The sequence below is a fragment of the Phacochoerus africanus genome, chromosome 7 (assembly GCF_016906955.1).
Source record: "Phacochoerus africanus isolate WHEZ1 chromosome 7, ROS_Pafr_v1, whole genome shotgun sequence".
In the NCBI taxonomy this organism is placed as follows: Eukaryota; Metazoa; Chordata; class Mammalia; order Artiodactyla; family Suidae; genus Phacochoerus; species Phacochoerus africanus.
In genome coordinates this window covers 9770483-9797394 of record NC_062550.1, presented here as the reverse complement: position 1 = coordinate 9797394, position 26912 = coordinate 9770483, and the positions used below count along the sequence as shown (strand labels likewise).

General features: G+C 56.4%; 1 protein-coding gene and 2 long non-coding RNA genes across 5 annotated transcripts; 1 reads left to right on the top strand and 2 right to left on the bottom strand.

The window, feature by feature from the left end:
• Window positions 1-7787: 7787 nt before the first annotated feature.
• Window positions 7788-26210, top strand: PICK1 (protein interacting with PRKCA 1). Of its 3 annotated transcripts, none has more exons than XM_047786287.1 (13): window positions 7788-9398; window positions 9694-9797; window positions 10890-11001; window positions 14983-15111; window positions 17090-17156; window positions 18339-18428; window positions 20786-20839; window positions 21477-21539; window positions 22226-22359; window positions 22766-22858; window positions 23940-23990; window positions 24845-24989; window positions 25374-26210. In XM_047786287.1, the coding sequence occupies exons 2-13, from the start codon at window positions 9757-9759 to the stop codon at window positions 25646-25648; spliced, it is 1254 nt and encodes a 417-aa protein (XP_047642243.1). In that variant the 5' UTR covers window positions 7788-9398; window positions 9694-9756; the 3' UTR covers window positions 25649-26210. The 3 variants fall into 3 exon arrangements, with proteins under 3 accessions (XP_047642243.1, XP_047642242.1, XP_047642241.1); XM_047786286.1 differs by having other exon boundaries at window positions 7790-9451; XM_047786285.1 differs by having other exon boundaries at window positions 7791-9549.
• On the bottom strand, window positions 10331-12762 carry LOC125130672 (uncharacterized). Its single transcript, XR_007135766.1, has 2 exons — window positions 12392-12762; window positions 10331-11361 (listed from the first exon to the last, which is right to left on the bottom strand). It is a non-coding gene; the product is annotated as an uncharacterized LOC125130672 (long non-coding RNA).
• LOC125130671 (uncharacterized) lies at window positions 14397-18992 on the bottom strand. The gene is made up of 3 exons (XR_007135765.1): window positions 18578-18992; window positions 15924-16011; window positions 14397-14520 (listed from the first exon to the last, which is right to left on the bottom strand). It is a non-coding gene; the product is annotated as an uncharacterized LOC125130671 (long non-coding RNA).
• Window positions 26211-26912: the final 702 nt, after the last annotated feature.

The window sequence follows — 26912 nt, the reverse complement described above, 5'->3', positions numbered from 1 at the left end:
ACTGACAAGCCGGCCATCCGTCAGCCCTGAGCACAATGCGGCCATTAACCCCTGCCCCCTGCCCCTTTTAGCTGCTTCCTCTAGAGGGTTCCCCTCCCGCCGGAGAGGGGAGGGGAGACCTCGGCTAAGCTTCCCTCTTCAGTGAGGGGCCCAGGAGGGCCCAGTCCTTTGGCTAGACTAGGGAGTCACAGCTCCGGGTCCCTCCCAAGGCGTGAGGTCCCAGCGTTCTCCAGCTCCATCTTCTGAGGCTGCCTCGAGGGTCAGATGGTGCCTCGGGTCACTGCCACCCGCAGGAGCACCCCTCGAGCCAAAGCAACGAGTATGGGGCGGGTCAGAGAGGGACCCTGAGGGAGAGAGAGAGAGAGAGACAGGGATGGGACAGAGAGATTCTGAGAAAGGCACTTAAGGCTCAGGAATATCTCCTCTCCTTATGCAGAATATTCAAAGGGACATTACAGCCCAGTCCCACTTGTGAAATTCATTGCAAGAACCCTAAATAAGGTAGCAGACAAAAACACCTAGCAGTGAATAAAAAGGATATATATATATATTTCAGGAGGGACCTGGATTTATCCTAGAAAAGAGAGGCTCGTTTCACATTCGAAAATCTGTGATGCCATTTATCATGTTAATAAATTAAGGGAGGAAAGTCATATGATCATCTTAGCTCCTACAATACATCTCAACATCTACTTCTGATTGAAATGGTTTAGCAAACTTGGAGTTCCCGTCGTGGTGCAGTGGTTAATGAATCCGACTAGGAACCATGAGGTTGCGGGTTCGGTCCCTGGCCTTGCTCAGTGGGTTGACGATCCGGCGTTGCCGTGAGCTGTGGTGTAGGTTGCAGTTGCCGTGAGCTGTGGTGTAGGTTGCAGACACGGCTCGGGTCCCGAGTTGCTGTGGCTCTGGCGTAGGCTGGCAGCTACAGCTCCAATTTAACCCCTATCCTGGGAACCTCCATATGTTTTGGGAGCGGCCCAAAAATAGCAAAAAGACAAAAAAAAAAAAAACCCAAACAAACTGATAAAGATTATCTATGAGGAGTCCAGTTGTGGCACAGAGGAAATGAACCACACTAGATTCCAAGAGGAGTCAGGTTCGATCCCTGGCCTCACTCAGTGGGTTAAGGATCCAGTGCTGCTGTGAGCTGCGGTGTAGGTCGCAGATGCAGCTCGGATCTGGCGTTGCTGTGGCTGTGGTGTAGGCCAGCAACTACAGCTCTGATCGGACCTCTAGCCTGGGAACTTCCATATGCTGTGGGCGAGGCCCTAAAAAGACGAAAAAGAAACGAAGGGAAAAATAACCTAATTTTAAAAACAAAACAAAACAAAACAAAAAACAACCAAGAAAAGTTGGAAACCACGGAAACGCCTTTCAGAGAGTGAATGGTTAAACCAGCTGGTACCTCCAGACCACAGACTACTACCGGGCGATAAAAAGCTGTTAACTATTGGCCCATGTGATTGGCCGGATGGAGCTCCAGGGAATTATGCTGGGTGAAAAGAGCCTGTTGGAAAGGTTGCCTTAATGTGACGTTCTCACAATGACAACACTGTAGAGATGGGCACAGGTTAAGCGGCTGGAGGAGTTGGGGAGGGGAGGGGGCAGATGGGTGCTGCTTTAAATGGGAAGCACTGGCTGGGGTCGGGGTGGGGGTGGGCCTCTTGTGGGACAGCTTTGCCCCCTGATTGTGATGGTGATTATAGGGGTCCACACAGGTGATGCAATTGCATGGACCCCCCCCCCAACACACACACACCCGTGTACACATGTAAAACTAGTGAAATCGGAACAAGGTCTGCGGATGGTACCATTGTCGATTTCCCGGTGTTGGTAAAGTGCCACGGTTATGTAAGATGTCACCGCTGGGGAAAACTGTTCTATTTTTGCAACTTCCTGTCAATCTAAAATTATTTGAAAACAAAAAGTAAGACGGGAACCATCACTGGAAGACATTCACGGGGACCCCAAAGACTGGCTTGAACGCAGTGAATGCTGGGGCTGGGCAGACCGGATCATGGCTGAAGATGCAGCGGCCACGAGGGGTCATCGGTAAAGCTTGGTGCTGGGTTAAAAAAAGGACTTCATTATCCTCTTTTCTCTAATCTCGTACATTTGAAATTTTAATCAAAAGAAAAAGACTGAAATGAATGCAGAGACACAGCCATTAACTTGCATCAGGAGATTCAATATCATAAAAATGTCAGCTCTTCCCAAACGAACGTCTGGATTCAGTTCAGTCCTGATCAAACCCCCACAGGGCTTTGGTGGAGCTTGTCAAGCTGATTCTTTTTTTTTTTTTTTTTCAATTTTTATTTTAAAAAGCTGATTCTGAAAGCTGTCAGAAAGGGCAAAGAACTAAGAATAGCTGAGATCCTCCTGAAGACTAAGGTAGGGGCTTCTGTCAACCAGCAAGGTTTATTCCAAAGTCTAGCCATTTGGCCAGCGTGGTATTTATTGGTGCAAGATGAACAGCTAGGCTGATGGATAGAACAGAGAGCCTGACACAGACCTGACGCGTAGGATATTGTGGATGGGGGGCTGGTGGGTTCAGGTCAGAGGGGACAGGAGGGAGAAGACAGAGTCACAGCTGTGTCACATGCCATCCCCACAGCTTCCCATGGGGCTGGCTTAGCTCTGAACGTCCCCAGATGCACCTCACACTTGGAGCTCAAAGATCCAGTGAGGCCCCAGGTCTCCAGGCTCCGGTCCCAGGCTCTTTTCCAAAGTGGGGTCCTGCCGGGCCTCCGCACCCCGTGGCCGAACCATGGGTTCCTGTGCCTGGCCTGCTGATTCCCAGGCTCTGGGGAGTGTCCCAGGGTCGGCGTGGGTGTTAACGTCCCACCAAGTTTCCATCAAAACTCAAGGTCTGAGAATCCGTGACCTGGAGAAGAGAAAAAGAGAATGACAGAGAGAAAGAGAAGGGGAGAGAAAGAGCGAGTGAGCAGAAGTCAGTCCCCCGCAGCCAGCAGCCAGCGTGGCCGTGCTGCCAGGGGTGGGAACAATCAGGCACTGTCCGCCTGCCTCCACCCCCCCCAGGCTCCCACTGGCTTTCATCACTGACCTAACCCGGGGGGCAGAGCACTAGGCGGGGGAGTGGGGGAAGGTCAGGGGTCAGCCCATTACATGCCAAGCAGAGCCAGGAATAGAGCTGCTTTGCGGGTGGCTGGGGGAGTCTGAGAAAGCCCACATCCCACCTCTGGCCAGAGGCGGCCGCCTAGAGGAGGCAGTTGAGACAAGAGGAGAGTGCTGCCCACATAATGGGGGCCGTGGCTCCATCAAAGCTAGGAACGGGCTTCTGGAAGGATGCAAATGCCTTGGAGCCATGCTAACACTCCCCCTCTCCCCTCCGCCACACTGCTGCCCTAGTGGGAGAGGCTTCCCTGTGCCCGAGGGGATCTGGCTCCCACCAGACCAGGGCTCCCTTCTGCTTCCCCAGCCTGGCAGCCCCTGCTCCCCATTTCCCCACCTTGCTTAGGACTCGGGGGAGGGGGAGGCAATGCCCCCACCTCTCTGGCTCCCTCACTCTCTTCTAGTCTCCTGAGCTTTCCAGCGCCAGGATGGTCGACTCTGGCCTCCTGCTTCTGAAATCAGAGGCCTCCACTGTCTCTGACCACTGCCTGGTCTCTGGGCTTCTGCTCTCAGAGTCAGTTATTCATTCACTCATCAGGTTATGTGTTGAAGGTACCATGTGTCAGGCAATGTGCTAGGTATTGGTGATAGAGATTCCACCTGAACAGGCCAGGTTTCTGCTCTCAGGGAACTTGTAGTTTGGAGAGACAAGCAAACAAATGCGTAACCGAAACTGTGCCGCGTGTCAGGCTGGAGAGGAGCAAATGTCCTGAAAGCGACCATCCAAGCGCTGTGCTTTAGCCGGCAATCACGGAGGGCTTCCTGGAGAAGGTAGCAGGGCAGAAGAGATGTGGATGACGTAAGGGAGTGGGCATACCTGGGGGAAGAATGTTCCAGACAGAGGGAACCATAAGAGCGAAGGCCCTGAGATGGAAAACTTCCAGCCCGTTCCAGGAACAGCAAGCCGCCAGAGGCCCTGGAACAGGATGTGAACAGGAGGAAGGGGGGGCCCTGGGCTGGAGGAGCAGCCAGTCCCAGATCTCTAGGTCAGAGAGGAGTTATTCTGCATGTGATGGGAGATGTCGGGTGGCTTTGGGCAGAGAGTGTCACGGTCTGACTTAAATTAAATCCCAGGAGTTCCCATCGTGGCGCAGTGGTTAACGAATCCGACTAGGAACCATGAGGTTGCAGGTTCGGTCCCTGCCCTTGCTCAGTGGGTTAAGTAAGGATCTGGCGTTGCCGTGAGCTGTGGTGTAGGTTGCAGACGTGGCTCGGATCCTGCGTTGCTGTGACTCTGGTGTAGGCCGGTGGCTACAGCTCCGATTGGACCCCTAGCCTGGGAACCTCCACATGCCGCGGGAGTGGCCCAAGAAATAGCAAAAAGACAAAACAAACAAACAAACAAATAAATAAATAAATAAAATCCCAGCACTCAGGGGAGTTCCCTTTGTGGTGCAGTGGTAACAAAACCAATGGGTATCTGTGAGGACTCGGGTTCGATCGCTGGCTCTGCTCAGTGGGTTAAGGAGCCTGTGTTGCCATGAGCTGTGGAACTTCCATATGTAGCTGGTACGATCCTAAAAAGCAAATAAAATTGTAAAAATAAAACCAACACTCAGGCTCAGAGTGGAGTCTAAGGCTCAGAGAGGTCAAGGTATGTTTCTAGAGTCACACAACTGCCATGAAACCAATGCTCTGTCCAGCTCATCCCCAGAGCTCCCACCTGCCATATCCCTTCCCACTGGGCTCCCCCCTGCCTTTTTTTAGTGCCACACCCTCGGCCTATGGAAGTTTCCAGGCTAGGGGTTGAATCAGAGCTGCAGCTGCCAGCTTATGCCTCAGCCACAGGCATGCGGGATCCAAGCCTTGTCTGTGACCTACACCACAGCTCACTGCAAGTCCAGATCCTTAACCCACTGAGCAAGGCCAGGGATCGAACCCGAGGCCTCATAGATACTAGTCGGGTTCATTACCACTGAGCCATGACAGGAAATCCTGGGCTCCCCTTCTGCTGTGGGGCCTTGCCCAGCGCTCCGAGGTGGGAGATATTACCTGGGTGGATGGCTGCCCTTCCCTCTCGTGTGAGCTCTGGCAGGGCAGGACCTTGCTTTTCTTGTTCCCTGACCAGAAAGGCCCAATACCTGTTAGCTGCTAGTATTACTGCTCCTATCTGTTTGCTTTTAGAACCTATGCTTTTAGTCTCTATGCTGCTGACGAATAGAGCTGAATTCCACCCACCCACCCCTGGTTCCCTGACTTTCATAGGGGCCTGTGATGCTAGTGGTGAGTCAGTGAGGAGTCAGGCCTTGTGCCGGGGCCATGGCAGCACTGAGGGATGGGCAGGTCAGGCTCAGCTCTCCACGTACGTAAGCAGCCTCATCCATCACCCACAGAGCACAAAGACTTGTGGTTGCTCCAGCCAGCCATGACCTGGGGCGGGGCAGTGACGGATGGGAAGAGAAAGACTGGGGGAGCTCTGGTGCCCCAGTAGGTTTTTCTCCCAATGGCCACTGGATGGCAGCACTTCCCCAGAAATATGGGGTTGTAGGGGGCAAGCTTCTCCTGATGGAATCAGGCTCAGAACCTGAGGATCGGAATCTTGAAGGAGACCTAGGCCCAGAAAGGGGTTGGGACTTGGCCTGGGCTCACACAGCTTTCAGTGGCCAGGCTGAGCCAGAGGTCATCTGCCTGCCTGGATGGACTCTGGAGCAGTAGGAGATGGGGGTGGGGGATGCAATTCTCCCTGTGGACTGGTTAGGACTTGGCGGTGGCCTTTCACCGCCCTCACTGTCTGTCTCCTGCCACACTGTGATTCTCTGTGGAGAGGGGACTATGCCTTGTATGCACCATCGCCTACACCAGCTATATCCCCTGCCTGGGTCACCATGCCCCTCTTCTAGGCTGGAGACCCACCAGCACCTCCTTCAGGACCCAGCTGAGATGTTGCTTCCTCCAGGAAGCCTTCCCTGGCCTTTGGTCTGGGCAGAAGCCCCTCCTCGGGGCTCACAAAACATGCTGGGCTCCTCCTGGATGGTGAGGCCCCCGGGGCAGGGATGGTTGGTGTAGCCGAACAGGCCCACCCTGAGGATGCTCAGATACTGTACCTTCTGAGCCTGCGATGCAGTGGTCCTCAAACTGCAGGAGGCCCTGAAGTCACCCACAGAGCTTTGGGGAAATGCAGCCTCCAAGATCTCCCCTTCCCGGACTCTGACCGATAGGTCTGAGACAGAGCCAGGAGCCTGCGTGCGAGGTACTTCCCAGGCAAGTCGGATGCAGGGGCCGAAGCAGCCTAAGGCCTTTGAAGTGTGCCATTGGTCCTGCCCTCTGAATTGGCCAAATGGTTATAGTGAGAAGTGACAACAGAAACCTCTGATGTCTCTGCCAAGTGAATCACTCTCAAGCCACTTTCACCCTCCTTTCTCTCTTTTACCTTCATCGTTACAGCTTCTATCTTGGGAGGGATCACCATGCCTGGTCCACAACCACCAACCTCGGAGGCAAAGGCTGATGTGCCCAAGAACCCCCCAGCTCTGAAACAGCAGAGCTCGGGTTTGAGCTGGGGCCATCCTGTGTTGAACGGTCTGTGTTAAAGCCTCTAGGTTTGGAGATCACTGTTTGTTGAAAAAGCAAATTTCAAATTCAGGACCTAAACGTGTCTGGTGATTCCAGCCTAGTGGAGGAAAGCTGGGCCACGGCCACTGTTCAGGTCCCCAACCTCAGCAGCTCTTTCCGTCTCTTCCCATCCTAGTTCCCTCCTCCGGGGCCCAGAACATCTCATCCTGTACAAAAACCACAGCTATTATTATGGCACTTCAGCCACAGCCAGGTCCTGTGCCAGGCTCTGTGGCAGATATAGAAAAGGACAAGACCTGCCCCCAGGGGCTTCCAGTCCAGCTGGAAAGACAAGTGCTTACTTGTGGTAGAACGATGTACTCGAACTTTCATTCCCTTCAAATGAATTCATGGTCCCAACCCGACCCCCTGAATTGTCTGGAACAGGTTGCCATGCTGTGTGGGCTGACCCAGGAGAACCGTCCACTGACAAACATAAAGTGAGTCACAGTATTTTATCACTAATACACATCTGGCACCTGGATTTTCTTTTTCTTGTTGGTCACAGTGATGCCTGTTGATGGATTCCTTGCATCTTATGGTAGGGGTTATAGAGTCAGTACAGAAAGGGAACCCAGGAAGAGGAGAAACAGGAAGAAGCTGTTTATGGTTTGTGGAGACATAAGCCCTAAGCCCCAATTAATTTTATTTATTTATTTAGGGCCATGTCCAAGGCATGTGGAAATTCCTTGGCTAGGGATTGAACCTGCATCATAGAAGCAAGCCTGGTTGCTGCAGTGAGAATGTTGGATCCTTAACCCATTGCACCATGAGAGAACTTCCCTGAGCCCCAATTTTAAAGCAGAGAAACTTTCCCAGACAAAAAAGTGATCAACTAGCTCAGGGAAGCCATGAAGGAGTTTCACAAGACAATACACAAATAATTGCCAGATGTCATGATCCAAATAACAACTGTTTCAGGAACTCAGAAAAAGAGGCAAGATCTGGGAACCAGGATTGTCTGGTAGGGCTGCATGTGAGAGGTGGATCCAAGCTGGGCCTGGAAGATGAGGACGACAAGGAAGAGGAGTCTGGGCATCTCACCCTCACCTGGGAAGAGGGACTGAAGTGGGTTGGGGGGTCAGGGGGCTTGAGTGACATCTGTGTCATGAGCATGGTTTGTTTACACCTGTTGTTCCTTTTTATCTTGACCTTCACAAGCACCTTTGGGAGAATCGCTGTGCACAGGCTACAGATACCTGACGCTCAGAGTCAGGTAGTGACTTGCCCAAGATCCCCCATCTACACAATGGCAGAGTCTGGGCTTGAGTTGGGGCTACTGTGAGGTGAAAAAACTATAGTCCCTGTTAAATTATCTGGGTTTGGAGACCGCTGATTTTTAAAATGGAAAATCTGGCCTGCAAACAGCCCTAGTTCTGTGCTGACCCCCTGGGAGACAAGCGGAAGTGCCTCTCTGAATCTCAGTTCCCTCACCTGCACAATGGGACTGACAGTACTTGTTCTTCTCTCACAGGGCCAAGGTGAACTCTGAAATCCTGTGAAAGTGATCTGAACCACAGAGCAGTGGGTACATGGGAAAGTCATTGCTGTGCATGCTATGTGGCATTCTGCACAGCTGCTGAGACTCAGATGAGCTCTCCAAGGAGGGGGTGGGATGGGATTCCCATCAGGCCATAGGATATGTGGATAAGCATCCTTCTGCATCTCTTCTTCCTCCGCCGCTCCTGGGAGGAAGCTGGACAGGTCTGAGCCCATGCTGTCTGGATGAGGTGGATGCTAGGGCTGGGGCCCTGGGAGCACTAACCCCAACCAGGGAACCTACTTTACACAATACCTATGGCAGCAAAGGTTGGTGGGGAGATGGGATTTGGACTCCTTGGAGGGGAGCACTGATGGCGTTTCCTAAACTTCAGATACACAGGGCTGTGACCTAAGTGGGACGCCACGGGAGCTGCTTCTCAGGACTAAGGAAGGAGATGGGAGTGAGGAGGCTTTCACTAAATGCCACAGAAAGCATCTGCCCCAATGCTCTTAGTTTGTGTTTGGGGAAAGGAGGCATGTAAAGGGAAGGGAAGGGAAGGGAATCCAATCTGTCATCAACGGCATAGCTGCTGAACAGAGGTGTGCAGGTGTTAGAAGTGCACTAGACTAGATGGTAGGACTCTCAGGGTCGAAATCTGTATCTTATACCCACTTTGAGCGGCTCTGGACAAAATCTCTTCCCTCTCCTGCACCTAGTTTCCTGGACTGCAAAACTCCGATTAGGCTGGCATCTCCAAGGATCCTTCCAGCTCGGACACTGTCATTCTAGTAGAGGAGTCACAGCACCCTAGGTCTGAAAATGTGAAAGGGAAAGTGCTGCAGTTTGTAGTCCACTAAATTTCGCCGGAGGTCTCCCCACCTAAGGATGCTTCCGTTGCCACGGCAACCAGCCAGGCGGCTCGGTCCCCTGTGGTCCCGCTGAGGAAGCTGGGAAGAATCCTGCCCTTACCAAGATGGCGGTGGCCACAGGGCAAAGGGCGGGGTTGAGCGCCGTCGGCCTGTCCAGACCTTTCCTCTGTTTCCGCTTTTTCATGCTAATGGGGAGCTTCCGTCAATACTTGTTCTCTTTCCTGGTTCTGGGAGCCCTAGGAACCAGGGACGGAAGGGTTGCTTGTAGAGCTCGGGGCAAACACCCAGGGCAGGAAGGCGGGACTTCCGCGTCCCACCGGAAGTGACGCGACAGTCGCGGCCGCCGACAGGTGGAACGGCAGGTGGGTTCAGGTGCCAGCCTGGCCCAGCCCCAGCTGTGGGACCGACGCTTCCGGTGAGCGACAGAGGCAGCTCCCAAGGGCCTGGAGACCCGTGGGGCGGGCTCTGGGATCTGAGCACCCCGCCGTGGCCTGGAGTCCCCCTCTGTACCTAGTAAGAGCCACCTAACCACCCCCAACCCCGAGGACTACCCCCGTCATCCGGAGGTGGGGGGCGCCCAGACCTCCTAGATCGCCTGGGTTGGGATCGGCATTTAGGTACTTTGGTTCCCTAAACTATGCGCTCTTTTCTCTCCAGTTCCCCATTCCCCCTGCCCTGCCGAGCTGGGCAGTTAGCCAGCCTACTGAAACTCTCGGAACCATGTTTGCAGACTTGGATTATGACATCGAAGAGGATAAACTGTGAGTATTTTGTTACCCCAAGTCCCACCATTGCTGGAGCCCCTGTCCTTACGGTCCTGGACTTCCTAGTTCCTCAGACCCTTGCTTTTCAGTGGGGCTTGTACTGTGGCAGAAATGAATCCTGCCTTCCAGGAGCTCATCCTCCGTAGAGGGCTGTGGACCCATGGACGGATACTACACTTCAGGGTCATAAGGGCGCTAATGGAGAATGACTTGGTTGCCAGGAGAGCAGAGCAGTGCCTCCTCTGGGGTGTTCAGGGAAGGCTTCGCGCAGGAGGTGGCAATTGAACCAGGTTTTAAAGGGTGAATAGGATATCATAAATATAGCTTCCTTCCTAGCATAGATGTGGAGTGGGCAAATTTTCACAAATTAAGTTAGTTTCCTTATTTGAATATGCCCTCCCTCAGAGCAAGGAGTGGATCCAGTGCCTTTCTGTGTCCTCAGCACTTTGCATGGTGCTCAGCATCAGTAGGTTGTTAGTAAATGTTTGTTGAATGAATAAGAGAATAAAAGAATATTTACTACAAAAACATAAAGAAGTGCTAATTTATAGTGAAAACAGAGGTAATTGAGTACAGCAATTGAGAGGTGGGTGATGGATTGTTTAGTAGGAGAAGGCTTCCTGGAGGAGGCGGCCGTAATAGTCCATATGTGCCTGAGAGGGTGATGAGGACAGAGTCCAAGTGAAAATCTCAAAGGGAGAATGAAGGAGAAGGAAGGAACCTATTTTTGTGGAGTGGCTTCTCTGGCCTGGGTGGGTGTTAAGTGCCTATGGAAGGTTCTTTCTTACAGGAACTTTGACAATGTGGCCGTTTTTTATCGATACTGTTTTGTGGGTGAGGAAACTGAGATGCAGAGAGGGTGACTTACCTACCCAAGTTCCACAGCTGATAGATGGCAGAATTGGGATTTGATGCCCCATCGACATGACTCCAAGAGCGCTACAACGTTCCAACAACCAAATGCTGTCAATTGGCCAATTGAGAAAGAGAAAAGGCTGACTCTGGAGGGTTTTGGAGGGCCTGGCCCTGGCCCCATCCCCTCCAGTCATCCTTCTTCTAGGAGACTCAGCCTCACGTGCTTTTCTCTAGCGGAATCCCTACTGTGCCTGGGAAGGTGACCTTGCAGAAGGATGCTCAGAACCTGATTGGGATCAGCATTGGAGGAGGAGCCCAGTACTGTCCCTGCCTGTATATAGTCCAGGTACTGGAGTGCTTTGGAGGCGGGAGGGAGATGCTGGAGAGGGCGAGCCGCCGCCCCACGTGGCATGACAAAGTTTCGTTTCTCCACTCTGCACAGCTGGCTTCTTCTTATTCTGGAGGTCTGACCTCTTCAGAGAGGCCTCCCTGACCTCCCCTCTTTCAGTAGGTCCACCTATGTTTTTCTCTGTCATTTCAGTCTTCTCTTTTCCTTCTCAGCACTCGTCACCATCTGTACTTGTGGATTTGCTTATCAATTCTGTACCTACCTGCTTTTCCAGATTCTTTGCACCACGAGGGCAGGATCCCAGTTTGCTCTTTCACTGCAGTCAGCACCTAGTACAATGCCTGGCACATAGTGGACCTTCAGTAAAAACATCTTCAATGAATCAACAAAACCCTCAGCCTTCGGTATTAGCACAAGCGAAGCATAGTAGAAAGACTAAAACGCTCTGAAATAATAATGGCCTGAGTTCAAGTGCCTACTTCCTTGCTCATTAACATGTTACTTAACCTCTCTGGGCCTCAGTTTCCTCACCTGGAAAGTGGGGATATAAAATATGTAGATCTGAGTTTCTTTGGGTTGTTACGAAGATTAAACAAAATGACATAACACCATGTCTGGCCCTTAAGCAGCGCTCCCTCAATAGCAGGTGCTATTATTTTTACGGCAGTTCACTTTCCCAAGTGATCTGCCCGTGGTCCTGAACAATTTTGTGGTCCTTCCTTGCAGAGGAAGCTGACCTGGTGATATTCTGTTAGCTGTGACTCAGGAGTGGAGACAGACCTCCTGCTGTGTGGCAGGTGGTTGGTCAGAGTCAGTGACCTTTCTGTAGCCTTGGAAGGAAGCTTGCCACCTCAGACATAAACTGGACCGGGACTCTACCTTGTTCTAACCTTCCCAGCTAAGTAGCCATTGGTGGCAAGTGGGAAGCTGCAGTCTCTCCGAGGAGCTTATAAAAGAGTAACTCTCAAGGCCTCGAAGACAGAGATTCCCCAGCTCTGGTCTTGCCTGTTTTGAGTGTGGCCTTTAGGAGGGCTTTGACCTCCTCTGGTCCAGGAGGTGTTAAGGAGGCCTCCCCCAGGCCTGGCCTCCTTGCCACCTGCTTCCCAGCCTCTCTGGCCACCTCCCCCTTGCCACCTGCTGGGGGCCAGGTTTGCTCTTGATAAGAAGAACAATTATAAAGTAATGGAATTGATTTTTTAAAATTCAGTTCTGCTTTTATCAAAGGCTGTCTGACTTGCTTTGCACAAGTCAAGAGGTCTAAAAGGGCAGGGTCAAATAAGCAACCCCTGCTCTACCCCTTCTCACCACCCTCCCCCCACCCCATCCCACCCCCACCCCATGCCCAGCGGCAACACCCCTTCCCACCCTTTTAGCTGTTGATGCTCACCCAGTTGTTTCTTGATCTGTCACTTGTAAACCATCTGTCAGCTTCCCACAGTCCGGTAGATGAGAATTTAGCTTTCTTCCAAAACCTCTTTGCTTCCTCTGACTCCATCTTCCCAACATAGTTATCTTGTAAATTTTGGTTAAGTCAGTAACACTGTTGCAGGTATTATGTTTGGGAAGTATTTCCTGAGAGCCTGGCTAGGCTTTTTTGTAGGCACTAGGGACAGGAAGGCGAGAAAACAGAGACCCCCACCCTCCAAGAGCTGGGAGAACGGGAACGTGCTGTTTACATCCTCAGCTTGCCAGTCTTCCGTGGTTGTGCTTGAAAAAAACTATTTTGGAATTCCCATCGTGGCTCAGCAGAAACAAATCTGACTAGCATCCATGAGGATGCAGGTTTGATCCCTGGCCTCACTCAGTGGGTTAAGGATCCGACGTTGCTGCGAGCTGTGGTGTAGGTTGCAGATGCAGCTCAGATCCCGCGTGGCTGGGGCTGAGGCTGTGGCGTAGGCCGGCAGCGACAGCTCCAATTTGACCCCTAGCCTGGGAATGTCCATACGCTGTGGGTTCAGCCCTAAAAAGACAAAAAAACATTTTTTTTGATTGTGGTGACACTCACACGACCTACAATTAATGGTCACAAAGAATGCAGTCCGGTGGCATCTAGTGCCTTCCCTACATGCAGCCTCCGCCTCCCCAGTTTCAGAACCTTCTCATCAAACCCGGCAAGAAGCCTCTGCCCTCAGAGTAATCATTCCTCCTTAAGGTTCATTCACGCCGTAGCCTGTTTCCGTGCTTCCTTCTTTTTATGGCTGAAGGAGCATCTCATTGTATGGCTAGACCCCCGTCTGTTTATCTGCTCGTCTGCTGTAGACGTAGGGTGGTTTGCACCTTTCGGCTGTTATGAATTAAACTGCCATCAGCATTCGCGTCCAGTTCCTGTGTGAACAGAGGCTTTCATTTCTTGGGGATATAAATCTGGAGTAGAATTGTTGGGTGCTGTGGTAACTCTGTGTTTCATTTTTCGAGGAACCTGTGTTTCTTTTCTTAACTCAGTCTTTTCTTCCTCTCTTTTTTTTTAAAAAACATAATTTCTTTCCCCCCCCCTTTGCACCCTCCCTGTATATTCAGTACGTTTTCCTCAGTCAAACATTTCCTATCATCCCCCCACCAGAGTCTTTCCTCTTTGCCGCCCCCGCTCTGTTGGATTGGATCCCCCCTCCAGGATCCCTTTTTCGTAGCTCACTTCTGCTTCTTGGTGGAGCACGTCTCCTGTATTTCTGAGGAAGGCTGCATGGGAGGTAAATTTTTTGAGACTTCGTGCCTCTGAAAATGCATTATTCTGTCTCTTTTGGTTGTTGTTATTCTCATATTTCTTTCGGTTGACACTTGCATGGATCAGATTCAAGAACGAATGTCAAGTTTGAAAATAATTTTTGCTTAGAAATTCAGTGATCATTTCATTGTCTTGGGCCATCTGTGTTGTTGCCATGTCTCCCGACGCCAATCGTGTTGGTGATCCTTTATTTGTAGTGTGTTTTATTTGTGGTCTGTCAAGACTCTTAGGCACTTCTTTTGTCCCTGGCATTCTGAAGTGTCATGGTGATGGCTCTTGACACAGGCCGTTCTGTGACTGCTGTGCTGGAGCCTCCAGGGGCAGGTTCATCCGCGAGCCCCGTGTCTTTCTCTTCTGGGAATGAATGAACCTTAAGGTTCATTCACGTCTAATCTCCGATGACCTCCTGCTGTCCGGGTTTTGTGTCTCCTCTTTGGAACTCCCCTCGGTTAAACGCTGCACTTCCTCAATTGACCTTCTAATACTCTTTTCCCTTTTTTCTGATTGTCCGCCTTTTGTTCACTTTCCTCTGCTTGATTTTCAAAGTTCCTTTTAAAAAAAAAATTTTTTTTTTCTTTTTATGGGCCACACCTTCGGCATATGGAGGTTCCCAGGCTAGGGGTCAAATGGGAGCTGCAGCTGCTGGACGACACCACAGTTCATGGCAATGCTGGATTGTCAACCCCCTGAGCGAGGCCAGGGATTGAACCCGCATCCTCGCGGATACTAAGTGGATTCGTTATCGCTGCGCCACAACGGGAACTCCCAATAATTGCTATATTTTAAGTGTGATCCTGGAAGGCAGCAAAAAGAAACATCTTCAGCATTTCATTACTCCCCTCACAAAATTACATACATGAAACATTATAAGATATTCTTTCTACAGGCGTTGCACAGAAAATTTAGAAACTAGGGAGTCCCCTTTGCGGCTCAGCAGTAACAAACCCAGCTCGTATTCATGAGGACTCAGGTTTGATCCCTGGCCTCGCTCAGTGGGTTAAGGATCCACTGTTGCTGTGGCTGCGGTGGAGGCTGACAGCTGTAGCTCCTATGGGACCCCTAGCCTGGGAACCTGCATATGCTGCAGGTGCAGCCCTAAAAAGAGGGGAAAAGAAGGGGAGAGGGAGGAGGGTAGCGACAGGACAGAGCCGGGTGCTGGTTGGGGTGAGGGAATGACTATCTCCCCCGCCCCAGGTTTCTTCTCAGTCTTCCTTTTCTCCCCCACCTGCCCCCCACCCATCTGACCCCCCCCCCAGGTGTTTGACAACACCCCGGCTGCGCTGGACGGCACCGTGGCGGCTGGCGATGAGATCACTGGGGTCAATGGCAAGTCCATCAAAGGAAAAACGAAGGTGGAGGTGGCCAAGATGATTCAGGAGGTGAAGGTAAGGGCTGCTGCGGGCGGGGGGACCCAGAGGTGCCCTGGAGACCACCCGCCGACCAGAGGCGCCGGCAGCTGCCCCCTCACGTCGGTCTGGGTCACAGCCCAGCCTCCCTTGTTTCTCCCCTTTCATTCAGTAAATACTGATGGGGCTGCAGGACTGGTGCTGGGCCTTGAGGGAGTGGGCGCCGAGACTGAACGGTCCCTGTCCTTGAGCTCTCAGGACCACGCCTCAGGGCGAGCTAGCGGGTCCCCATTCAGCCAAAGCTAGGAGTGCGTGGTGAAGCCACCTGGGTGGTCAGGGGACACCCAGTAAATGTCCACCCAGTAAATGTCCAGGAGGGTGTAAGGGGAAAGAGGGGTCCCCATCCTGTCCTGTAGGATCTTGCAGTCCCGTGGGTCCTCCTGGGCTCACACCCGCCCAAGGTGCCTTCTGGACCCCAGGGCAGCTCCTGGTCCAACTGCTGGTTTCGGTTGCGCAGACCGCACTGCACGCTGCCTGTTCCCTGCTTCCAGCCGAGGCCGCCCCCCCAGGGCCACGCTCCCCCTGGACGGCAGGCAGCATCCCGGCCACTCCCGGCAGCGTGCAGCCCTCTGCCGTGTCCTAGAGATTTTGCTGCTCATAACTCTTGAGAAACCAAAACACTGAAGGGGGCGCAAACCGCAGGCTGATTGAGTCTCCAAGTCGGGAGTCCCCGCCACACGTCGAGCTTGGCCGAGTGCTTTAGCTCCCCCACGCCGCCCGCCCTCTCCTCTCCTCCCACCCGGCTGCTGTCTTAAGGGCCTGGGACCGGCTTCCTGGACAGTCCCTCTTACCTCAGCCCAAGGCCAGTGGCTTCCACCTTCTCCCCTTTATTCGCCTCTTCTGCTCCACCGGCTCTGGCGTTACTGTCCCAGCCATTCCCTGTGGGGCATCGTGGAAGTTGGGGGCTGTGTTTCATTCTGGTACAGAACTGGGCTGTGTGTGCCCCTTCTGGAGCCCATGCACCCCCACCTCTACTCATCGGAACCCTCCTCGTCCTCCAAGACCCGTCTCGTGCCGGCCCCTCACGTTGCGCATGAGAACCAGAGCCTTCAGGTGCACGGGCAGCCTTGCTGTTACACAGAGGTCCCCCCAGCTCCCACATGTGGGTGCCGGGCAGGGATTACTGCCCTGCCCCCATTTTACCAGTGCCTGGAGGGGGAGGGGATTTGCTTGTGGTCACACAGCTGGACCAGAGCCCAGCCGACCCCACCCTCGGCGCCCTCTTTACCCCTGTGGCTCCGTGCCTTGGCTCGAACGCACTTGCTGCAGCCTGCAAGCCTTTAGCGTCTGACTCACTGCACTGGGTCACTTTGGCCTCCCTTTGGGCCTCCATCTGAAATACTGTTTGGTATTTGAATGGATTCGGTCCCCAGTTCAAGGGTCTTAGGATTTCAAGAACGAGAGTGACCGTGGCGGCCTCACGTGGTCGGGGAGTTACCCCTCTTCCAGTCACCCGTCTGCAGTGTGTAGTTCCCTCGGCCTCCCTGCTGGCTGGGGCTGCCCCTGCACCAGGCACAGAGCAAGCGCTGGGACACGTCCGTGGGGTGAATGGGGGCCTCCGGGGGCTGGAGATGGTTTAGTGCACGGGAGAAGGTACTCTGTGGGGCAGGAAGAGTGACGCAGCAGAGGCGTGGAGTGTGGTTGTGGCGTGGGGAGAAGGCAGGGGCACAGGACATTGGAGGCCGCCGGTCTGTGCGCTCGGTGACAGCGGGGACCATGTCTGCCCTTGTCTCTGTGGATCCTCCAGGGCCTGGCGTGCAGTGAGAGGAGGGACCAGGGAGCAGCCCAGTCACCAGGCAGGGCCCTGTGCCGGCGGGGCTGACTCCAAGGCTGCTCTGGCCCTTTTCCGAGTTCGGGATGCTCGTGACCACAGACTCCAGGGCAGACAGGCCTCCCCAGGGAAGGGGCTTGGGGTCCAGAGGGCCCCGTCACAACTCTGCTTGTCCTGCTCTTCCAGGGGGAGGTGACCATCCACTACAACAAGCTGCAGGCGGACCCCAAGCAGGGCATGTCCCTGGACATCGGTAAGCTGGGCCGGGGCAGGGAGCCCCTGTCCTGCCTCCCGATGCCAGTGCCTCGGTAGTCACATGGCCGTACTCGCTGACTCTTCGGACCAAGCTGACCCAAAGGGCCTGGGAAGCCCCGTGGGTGCTCCCCAGCAGCTGGTCCCAGGAACCTCTCCCTGGTTTCTCCCTGCCCCGTGTTTCACCCCCTCCCCTGGTCACCTCCTCTGGGACCTGGCTGCCCTAGGGTTGTCCTTTGTAGGCCAGCCCTCCAGCTCCCCGGGCCCAGTCCTTTAGTTCTAAAAGGGAGGGCAGCCTGGCCCTGGCCTGGTACCTCATGTCCACCCACACACTCCCACTGAGCCCTGGCCTCTTCCTCTTACCCGCTGCCAGGAAGCCTCCGGGTCTGATCTAGACCTCACATTTTGGGCAGAGGGTCACAGACCAGCCCTTCTGCCCACAGCCTGCCCTGGGCCATGGTGCCTCTGGCTAGGGAGGCTGGGCCTTGGTTCTCTAGAAGCTTCAAGACTCAAGAGCTGGATGGTAGCGTCGAGGTCCTCTGGACCAGCCGCTTCATCCCAGATCAAGGCCTGAGGCGCAGGGAGGCTCTGTGTCCCCCGGGTGAAGGCACCCCCACATCTCTTGGCTCTGGGGTCCAGCATCCTTTTCCTCTGCCCTTGGGTCAGAGCCTCCTCCTGGTTTTTACGGGAGGAGGCTGAGGGCAGATGAGTCTGTCCTGGAGATTATTCCTTTAAGACCCTTTGGTCCCATCCTCGTCCCCCTCCAGGGGCTGAGTATGCGACTATGTGTGCCGGAGCCGAGTCCGGAGCCAAGGCCAGTTGTCACTGACGATGCCTCTGCTCGGGGATGTGGAAGAGAGACAGGGGATTCTTCCTGGTTGGCCTGCCAGCCACCATCAGCCCTGGGCAGCTCTGGGCTCTCGGTGGTAGCCAGTAGCCACTTTGAGTGCCGGGCCCTGGTTAAGCGCTTCCGGGTTCCCAACGCCTCCCTCAAGTAGAGTGAACAGGGCAGGAGGCGCCCAGAAACCCACCCGGGACACTCCCCACTTCATGGCCACCCCCACACCAAACCCCAGCTCAGCCCCTTCTGCCCCTGGCCTGGCTCCCAGGGAGTTGCGGTGGGGCGGGGACGGCCTGGGGGCCCAGACCGCACCTCCCTGAGTCCTTTCTCACCCGGTCCCAGTGTTGAAGAAGGTGAAGCATCGGCTGGTGGAGAACATGAGTTCGGGGACCGCCGATGCCCTGGGCCTGAGCCGGGCCATCCTGTGCAATGGTGAGTCCCCCCCGCTTCCTCCCATCCACCTCTGGCCCTGAGGAGACTCAGACCCAGGACCGAGGGGGAGGGGCACCATGGCTGCTCAGCCAGCCGACCGGGGTCCTGCCGGCCTGGGCCTGGCCTCTGCTTGTGGAGCCGACATTTACCATCTCTTTGCATCCTTGGAGGCCTCTCCAGCTCCCAGAGAGTGTCCACCGCGGTCAGGTCAGAGGAGGCATCTTCCAGCCAGTGTCCCTCACTCCCGAGCAAGGGTCCACAGGTCACAGATGAGGAGACAGACTCACCGTGGGGCTGGGCCTCCTTCCGGCTCCCCGAGCTGGGCTCTCACCCCCGCCCCCAGCTGCTCTCCCACAGCCAGGCCTCAGCCCTCACCCGTGCCCCAGCATGCTGCCTCCGCACTGCCCACTCGGCCCCGCCTCTCTCCAGGAGGTGGCGCTGCTGCCCTTGTCCCAGCAGTCCCTGCCCAGGGCTGGAGGTGGCTGTCTGCCTGGGACAGAGGGAAAAGTGCGTCCACGCATATTCACACCCATGCCTGCCTGTGCACACACGCGCTCTCCCTGGGGTGGGGGCAGTGAAACAGTCCTGCTCCTGCCGTCACCAGCCTGGGTTTATAAATAGCAGCAGCTCTGCTGTGGACGTGTGGGGACAGATATAAATACCTATATAAATTGTAGGCTCAGCTGGGCACACTGGGCTTTATTGGCCGGGACGTGGGGGTGGGGTCTGAGCTTGTTCCAAATGGTGCACAAAAGTGGCGGCTGCTATTTCCAGCTCCTCGGTGTCTATAAATCCCTGTTACTGTAGTTACCATGCGTTGCGATGAAATTAGAACTGGTTGTTGTGTTTTTTCCCCCCAAACCTTGCAATTTCCCCAGCCTTAAATAGGGTTTCTAAAATTGAAGCTGTCATGATGTCCCATGACCCAGCTAAAAACAACAGCACGGCGCTTACGTGGCTCCTTCCCTGCCAGGCTGGCCAGGTGCCAAGGCTCTGGGGAGCCAGGGCCTGGAGGCCAGCCGGGTGGCCGAAGCCTCCTGAAGACCTCCAAGGGGCTCCCGTCCAGCCCCTAGCCTGAGCCTTCCTCCCTGACAGCCCGACACACAGAGCCACCTCTGCCCAGATCAGGCTCCTGTTACTGCCCCTCTCCCCCCACAGAAAACCCTGGCCCAGGTCAGCACAGGAGACCCGGGGGGGGGGAGGGCGGGAGCAGAGGGCACCCTGGCCTGGTTAGCCCTTGCTGTGTGCCTTTGGACAAGTTGCTTTGCCTCTCTGTCCCTGGTTTTCTCTCTAAGGTGAGGGAAGTAGTCTCTGCCCCAAAGGCTCGTATGGAGGGAGGACCCAGCTGTGTGAGGGCACTCAGTAAGGCCAGGCCCTGCCCTAGGAGGTGCCAGGCCAGGAAGTACCAACATGGGCCTGCCCCGCAGTTGCTGCCGGTGTTCCTGGTGGGGGCGGTGTGGACCTCAGCCCCCTGGGAATGGAGGAGGGCGGGGCTCCCTGCAGGTGGGAGCCCCGCCCCATCCTGACAGGAACGCTGGCCCTTCCCTGGCAGTCCGCCTGCCCCCCCCCCCCCCCCCCCCCCGTTTTGAGCCCTTGAGGGGAGGCAGCTGCCCCCGCCCCTCACCTTGCAGCCCTTATTGTCCTGGTCCTGGCCTGGCCACTGTCACTGCTGGACTGTGAGCCTTGAAGGCACAGCTGAGACTTCATTCAGCACAGCCCTTCCTGGGCCTCATACGGGGGCTGGCACCCAGTGGGAGCTTGCTAAACGCTGTTAGGCAGATCCCCAGGCCCACTCCAGTGCAGGCCCCTCCTGGATTCCTCCCTACCCAGATTGTTCTCCCTTCTGAGCTGGCGGGTGGTGACGGGCGCTGCCTGGAGCCTGCCTTAGAGTCATTGTTGATGCATCCTGTCTCTTGCTCGCCTTGCTCCTTGGTGTTGGCAGGGAGGGAGTTAGAAGCACAGGGGCCTTGACGGCTAGGCCTAGGCCTGCCTTCTGCTGGCCGTGGGGAGCCGGCCGTGGGTTTGGCCTTAGGGGAGGCCCAGCGGGTTTCCACCCATGACTTTTGGAAGTACCTGCACCCTCATTGCCTTCCTGCCCCTTCGGTGTGCCCCAGCCTGCCAAGGTGGCACTTCTCTCGGGCGTCCTGAGGGCAGCCCTGCCACCCCAACCTGTCTGGATGTGTTGGGCTCTCTACAAAACACCAGTGAGCCCGGCTGACCCTGAGGCGCCCAATCCTCTCCCTGGGACTCTGTTCTGTGCCATTCCTGGTCCTCCACCAGGACCACCTTGCCCCTCACAAGCCTGGCGCAGGTGACCCCAGAGCTCTCCCCTCACCCTGGCTCTCTGACCCCTACAGATGGGCTTGTCAAGAGGCTCGAGGAGCTGGAACGGACGGCAGAGCTGTATAAAGGTGGGCAGGCACAGCCCCGCGTGGGTGGGGTGTCCCCGTCCAGGAAGCGCCCGGTACTGGCTCTGCCCCGGGTTGGGGGGAGCTCCAGAGCCCTGCTCTAAAGATGATGGCAGTGGGGCGGGCATGCCAGCCTAGACAATTTCAGGGCCATGACTATTAAAAACTCTTAAGGAGGGAGTTCCCGTCGTGGCGCAGCAGAAACAAGTCTGACTAGGAACGGTGAGGTTGCAGGTTTGATCCATGGCCTCGCTCAGTGGGTTAAGGATCTGGCGTTGCCGTGAGTGGTGGTGTAGGTCACAGATGCGGCTTGGATCTGGCGTTGCTGTGGCTCTGGCATAGGCTGGCAGCAACAGCTCCAGTTGGACCCCTAGCTTGGGAACCTCCATATGGCACGGGTGTGGCCCTAAAAAGACAAAAGACAAAAAAAAAACAAAAACCCTCTTAAGGAAAAAAAATCTTAAGATATACTCTTTCTGATTATAAAAGTAACACGTGTTCATTAAAATCAAATAATGGCATAATAGAAACATAGAAAAATCTGAACATCAGGAACAGTGAGGGGTTTGGGGGCTGTGTCCTGGGCCATTGCGGTTCCCGCCACGTGTCCCCGTCCCTCTTGGCTGGGTCTCTCGCACAGGGATGACGGAACACACCAAGAACCTCCTACGGGCCTTCTATGAGCTGTCACAGACGCACCGGGGTAAGGGCCCCGCACCTGCTCCGTGACCCCGGAGGAACCCCTGTCCCCGTCTGGGTTCAGCCTTTCCCCCACCCCTGTACGTGAGGGGGCACCCAAGCTCCTGGCTGGGAACTTTCTCCTGGCACCACAGCCTGTGACCTCAGGCCGGGCTTGGGCTGGGCACCATCTAGGTGCTGGGGTGTAGAGTGGTGGGCACAGTTGCTCACCCTGGGCCCGGTCCTGGCTCTGTCCGAGGCCTTGCTAGTCCCGGTCTCGTTTCCTCCAAGTCAGTTAGCCAGCAGGGCTGCTGCAGTTACAGTTTTACTCTCGGGAAAACAGAAGAAGCGGTCTCGCAGCTCCTTAGGGCAGCGTTGGCCTCAGGACCAGGTCCCCCGACCAGTGCTCTGTCCTCAGACAGACTCACCTCCTCCAGCCTTGACCCAGCCTCCTCCCGTGGTCTGGTCCCTGGAGAGTGCGGCCAGCTCCTTTGGGTGTAGACTTAGCTTCCTTGGGGCTGCAGGTTCAACTCTTAGAGGTACAGGCCCACTTTCTCAAGGTGTAGACCCCCCTCCCTTGGGGTGTAGACCTAGGACGGCCCTTGGCCTCCAGCCCGCCGTGCCCCCCGCCTTGCTTCTCCCCAACAAATCCCTGGCTTCTCCATTAAGGGGTCAAATAGGGGCAGCCTTCAGGACAAACTTGTCACGCAGCCTTTGGGGACGTATTCTCCGTGATCGGGGTGCGGGAGCCCCAGCCAGCTGCGAGTGAGGCTTTTGTGAAGTTCGCCGACGCCCACCGCAGCATTGAGAAGTTTGGCATCCGGCTGCTGAAAACCATCAAGCCGGTAGGTTGTGGGGAGAGTGTGTGTGTGTCGCACGTGAGGGTAGAGAGGGGACAGTGTCGCGGGCAGGAAGGGTTCTTGTACCAGAGGTGGAGCACCTAGGGGCAGGGTCTGGTTTGGTCACCTGTACAGCGGGCCGTGGGTAAGTCACTGCCTCCTTGGCCTCCGCATCGACCCCTCCAGGTTGGTTTCTGGCCCTGGCTCCCCCGGAGCCACAGCCTGCCCTCGGCCTGGCCTGTCTTCTTGTCCCTGAAACACACAAGGCCGTCAGGGTGTGCTCTCTGGCTCTGGCACCAGGTCCACTAGAAGGATGGACACGGGGCCATTCCTTGTCGCCCCGGCCAGCCTGACACCACCCCCCACCCCCACCCACGGAGGCCCAGGCACCTGCCACATCCTTCCCTTCCAGATGCTGACGGACCTGAACACGTACCTCAACAAAGCCATCCCGGACACGCGCCTCACCATCAAGAAGTACCTGGACGTGAAGTTTGAATACCTGGTGAGTGGTCTGCAGCCTGTGGTGGGGTCAGAGCCCACCTGGAGATTTGCCTCTCCTCAGTCAGCCACAGGAGGGTCAGCAGAACAGGGCCAGAACCTCGGTCCCGTCAGACTGAGGATGTGGGACCAGGGGCCGGGGAGGTGCTGGGAAATCAGGCAGCAGCCTGCCTCGACACTTCAGAGGAGCCTCTGGGAGCCCGGGAGCCGGGGGTGGGTGGAGCCCTCCCTGGGGACACTCCGACCCCACGGGGATTTTCTGGTCACTCTCAACAGTGGGCAGGGTCTGGGTGAGTGGTTATAAAGTGGGTGCCAGGCGATGTTCCTAAGGTGTGTGTTCAAAGGACTGTTCTGTGGTCAAAAGGGTTGAGGAACGGAGTTCCCATCGTGTGGCTCAGTGGTTAACGAATCCGACTAGGGACCATGAGCTTGCGGGTTTGATCCCTGGCCCTGCTCAGTGGGTTAAGGATCCGGCGTTGCCGTGAGCTGTGGTGTAGGTCGCAGACGTGGCTGGGATCCCTCGTTGCTGTGGCTGTGGTGTAGGTCGGCTCGGCGGCTACAGCTCTGATTCGACCCCTAGCCTGGGAACCTCCATATGCCACAGGAGCGGCCCTAGAAATGGCAAAAAGAAAAAAAAAAAAAAGTTGAGGAAAAATATCCCACCGAGCGAGCCAAGGTCTTTTTCCTCAGGACTTGTCAGAGCCTTTGATCGGCCTGTGAGCAACACGGGTCTTGAAGGGCCTTCCCGACTCCTTGGACCACGGAACCTTTCTTTCCTAGAGCATCTCTTGGGACTTGTTTGTGGTAAATGCTGGAGCGTCTCTTAGGCCCTTTCCAGGCTCCTAGAGGAGTGCCCTTGGGGCCGCCCCGCCGCCCTGAGCTTCCTGAACAAGGGCCAGTCTGAGTGAGGGGCCAGCCTCTCCCTGATGCGTCACAGTGTGCCCCAGCTGAGGGTACACAGGCCTGGCACAGCTGTTCCTCTGGGTGGCCGAGGGGCACAGTGAGAGCTGGGAGGCACTGGGGACATCAGGGTGGGCATCGGGTGGTACGGCCCCTCTGACAGCCTGGCCTCCCCCGTCCCACAGTCGTACTGCCTGAAGGTGAAGGAGATGGACGACGAGGAATACAGCTGCATCGTGAGTGCCGCGGGGAGGGCCCGGCCCTGCTCCTGGGAAGGTTGGGGGCACAGGCCTTCCCCCGCCTGCCGCAGAGCCCCAAGAACAGCCTGGGTCTGCCAGGGACACTGGGCACGTCAGGCCAACCCGGGAGAGGCCTGGTTGGGGGGTGGCCAGGCTCCTGTTTCTAGAGAAGCGGGGCCGACCGCCCCCACCCCAGCCCCTCCAGGCCTTGGAGCGCTGGCCAGCTTGCAGTGGGACTCCTCCCAGTGACGGCTCCGACGGCTCCCAGGCCAGCTGCCCCCACAGACTTTGTGAGGCTCTTGTGGGGAAAAATGGACTTTTCAGATTCCTAAGAGGCCTTTTTTTACTTTTTAGTGTCTTTCTTTTCTTTTTTTTCCCCCTTTTTTGGCTGCTCTGTGGCATATGGAGTTCCTGGCCAGGGATCAGATCTGAACTGTGGTTGCAACCTATGCAGCTGCAGTGATGCCAGATCCTTTAAGCCACCATGCCAGGCCAGGGATCGAACCTGTGTCCTGGTGCTGCTGTCGTTTCCAGTCCTGTTGCAGATGCTGCCAATTCTGTTGCACCACAACGGGGACTGCCTTTTTAGTGTTTTTGATCTCAAGGTCCCTCTATGACTAAATGTTCATTTATTTAATGAGGCAAGGGTGCGGGTTTGGGGTTTTTTTTCCCCATGAAGCTATCTCTGAGTGCTAGCAATCGCTGGCATCTCAGAACAGGGAACTGTCGTAGCTTTGAAAAGTGCCACGCAGTACAGGGGTGCGAGCTGGTGGGCAGCTCTGCAGCCGTCCTGCCCCCCCGCCCCGCTCTGTCCCAGAGCAGCTTCCCTGACGCGCCCCTCCCCGCCCCAGGCCCTAGGGGAGCCCCTGTACCGCGTGAGCACAGGCAACTACGAGTACCGGCTGATCCTGCGCTGCCGCCAGGAGGCCCGCGCCCGCTTCTCCCAGATGCGCAAGGACGTGCTGGAGAAGATGGAGCTGCTGGACCAGAAGCACGGTGAGGCTCGTGGGTGGGTGCCAGCGTCTGCGGGCCACACCCTGCCTCAGGCAGGCCTCGGTATCACCCAGGAGGTACCACCTTCTCCCCACTTCAGAGCTGGGGAAACTGTGGCCCAGAGGTACAGTATTTCCCTGCGGCCCCGGGGCCAGCGCATGGCAGAGCTTTGGGTCAGAGCCAAGATGGAAAGCCTGGCCCGGGTGGGCTGGGCCACGACCCCTGTGCTCCTGGGGGCGCAGCGTCTCCCAACCCTGGCGGGGCTCCTCCGTCCCTGGACTGGGAGCTGGGAGGCCTGGGGTCTGTGTAGGGCGGGGCAGGACGGGTCAGCGAGGCGCATGATGGGAAGGCCCACTGGCGCCTGTCTGCCCGCCCTCCTGCCCCCAGTCCAGGACATCGTGTTCCAGCTGCAGCGCTTCGTGTCCACCATGTCCAAGTACTACAACGACTGCTACGCGGTGCTGCGGGACGCCGACGTCTTCCCCATCGAGGTGGACCTGGCCCACACCACGCTGGCCTACGGCCCCGGCCAGGACGAGTTCACCGACGGGGAGGACGAGGAGGAGGAGGACGAGGAGGACACGGCCGCCGGGGAGCCGTCCAGGGACGCGCAGGGGGCGGCGGGGCCTCTGGACAAGGGCGGAAGCTGGTGTGACTCCTGAGTGCCCCCTCGGGGTTGCGGATCCGGGGGGTAGGGTGAGTGGGCGGTCGGCAGCATGGGAGCGGGGCGGGGCCGCCGCACAGCAGGGTGGCGCATAAAGGCCTGCTGGCTTGGGGCGCCTGCGTCCCTGCTCCTCTGTCCTAGCACAGTGCACCCGGGCTCCCGCGCAGGAAAGGCCCCAGAGCTGCGGCCTGGGACCTGGACACTGGCCCCCTCCACCTTCCCTCCCCACCTCCCCAGCCAGCTGGAGAGCCTGGTCTCTGGAGCTGCCGTAGGAAGGAGAAAGAGGGCAGAAAGGAAGAGGGTGGAGGTGGCGGGAAGTCCAGGACCTGCTCCTCGTGGGCACCTCACTGGCCCCCTGGAGCTTGCCGGGTGGGGGGCCGCAGGCGGACAGCCGAGGTGGGGGCCCATGTTTTACGTGCGCCCTCGCCTCGCCCGGGCCGGCCCCTCCCCAGTGCACACTCACCTCGGCGGCCTTTATTTATTCTGTTCCCCTCGCTCAGCCACTTCCAGGGGAGGGCTGGGCGCTGGGCCTGTACCGAATAAACGCAAACCCAGATGGAGCCGGGCTCTTTGCGGTGGCCTCAGACCCTCTCTCCCCTCGGCGCCTCCTCTTCTGCCTCCCTGAGCAGGGGAGGGGGCAGCAAGGCTTCCGACACTTCCTGTAATAGCACTGACGCCTCGCAGCAGCTCTGGATTCGCCCCACGGTCCCTATGTACAGGTGGGAAGCTGAGGCACAGAAGGGCCTCGCTCAAGGCCACGTGGTGTGCGGGGCGGAGCGGGATTTGGACTCAGACCCGTCCAGTCTGGAAGACTCCACTCTACCCCGGCCTCCCAGGCTCTGCTCAGTGGGGCCTCTCCCCCACCTCCCTCGTCTTCCATCCTCCAGTGCTTCTGGCCACAAACCAAACCTTTATCTTTATCTAGATGCTGGGTCGGGAGGACTCGAGGCCCCAAACCGGGGAGAGAGTGTAAAGGGTGTTGTGGCCACTGCAGGCCGCCTGTTCTGCCAGGGCCGAGGGGAGGAGCCCGGTGGACGGTGTGACGGTAAGACTCTGCATCTTTGCAAAGTGGTAGAGACGGGGCGGCCGTGAGTCTGGCTTCGCCTGGACAGTCCCAGTCCACACCTGTAGCCTAGGGCAATTAGCAACAGTGGCTCTTTTCCCTCTGAGCGTCCCTGTTTGGACAGTACGTGCTCATCCTGAGAACGTGAGGCGTGCAAGAGGGTGTGAGGTGGGGGGCAGGGTCCAGGTTGGAGGGGGGT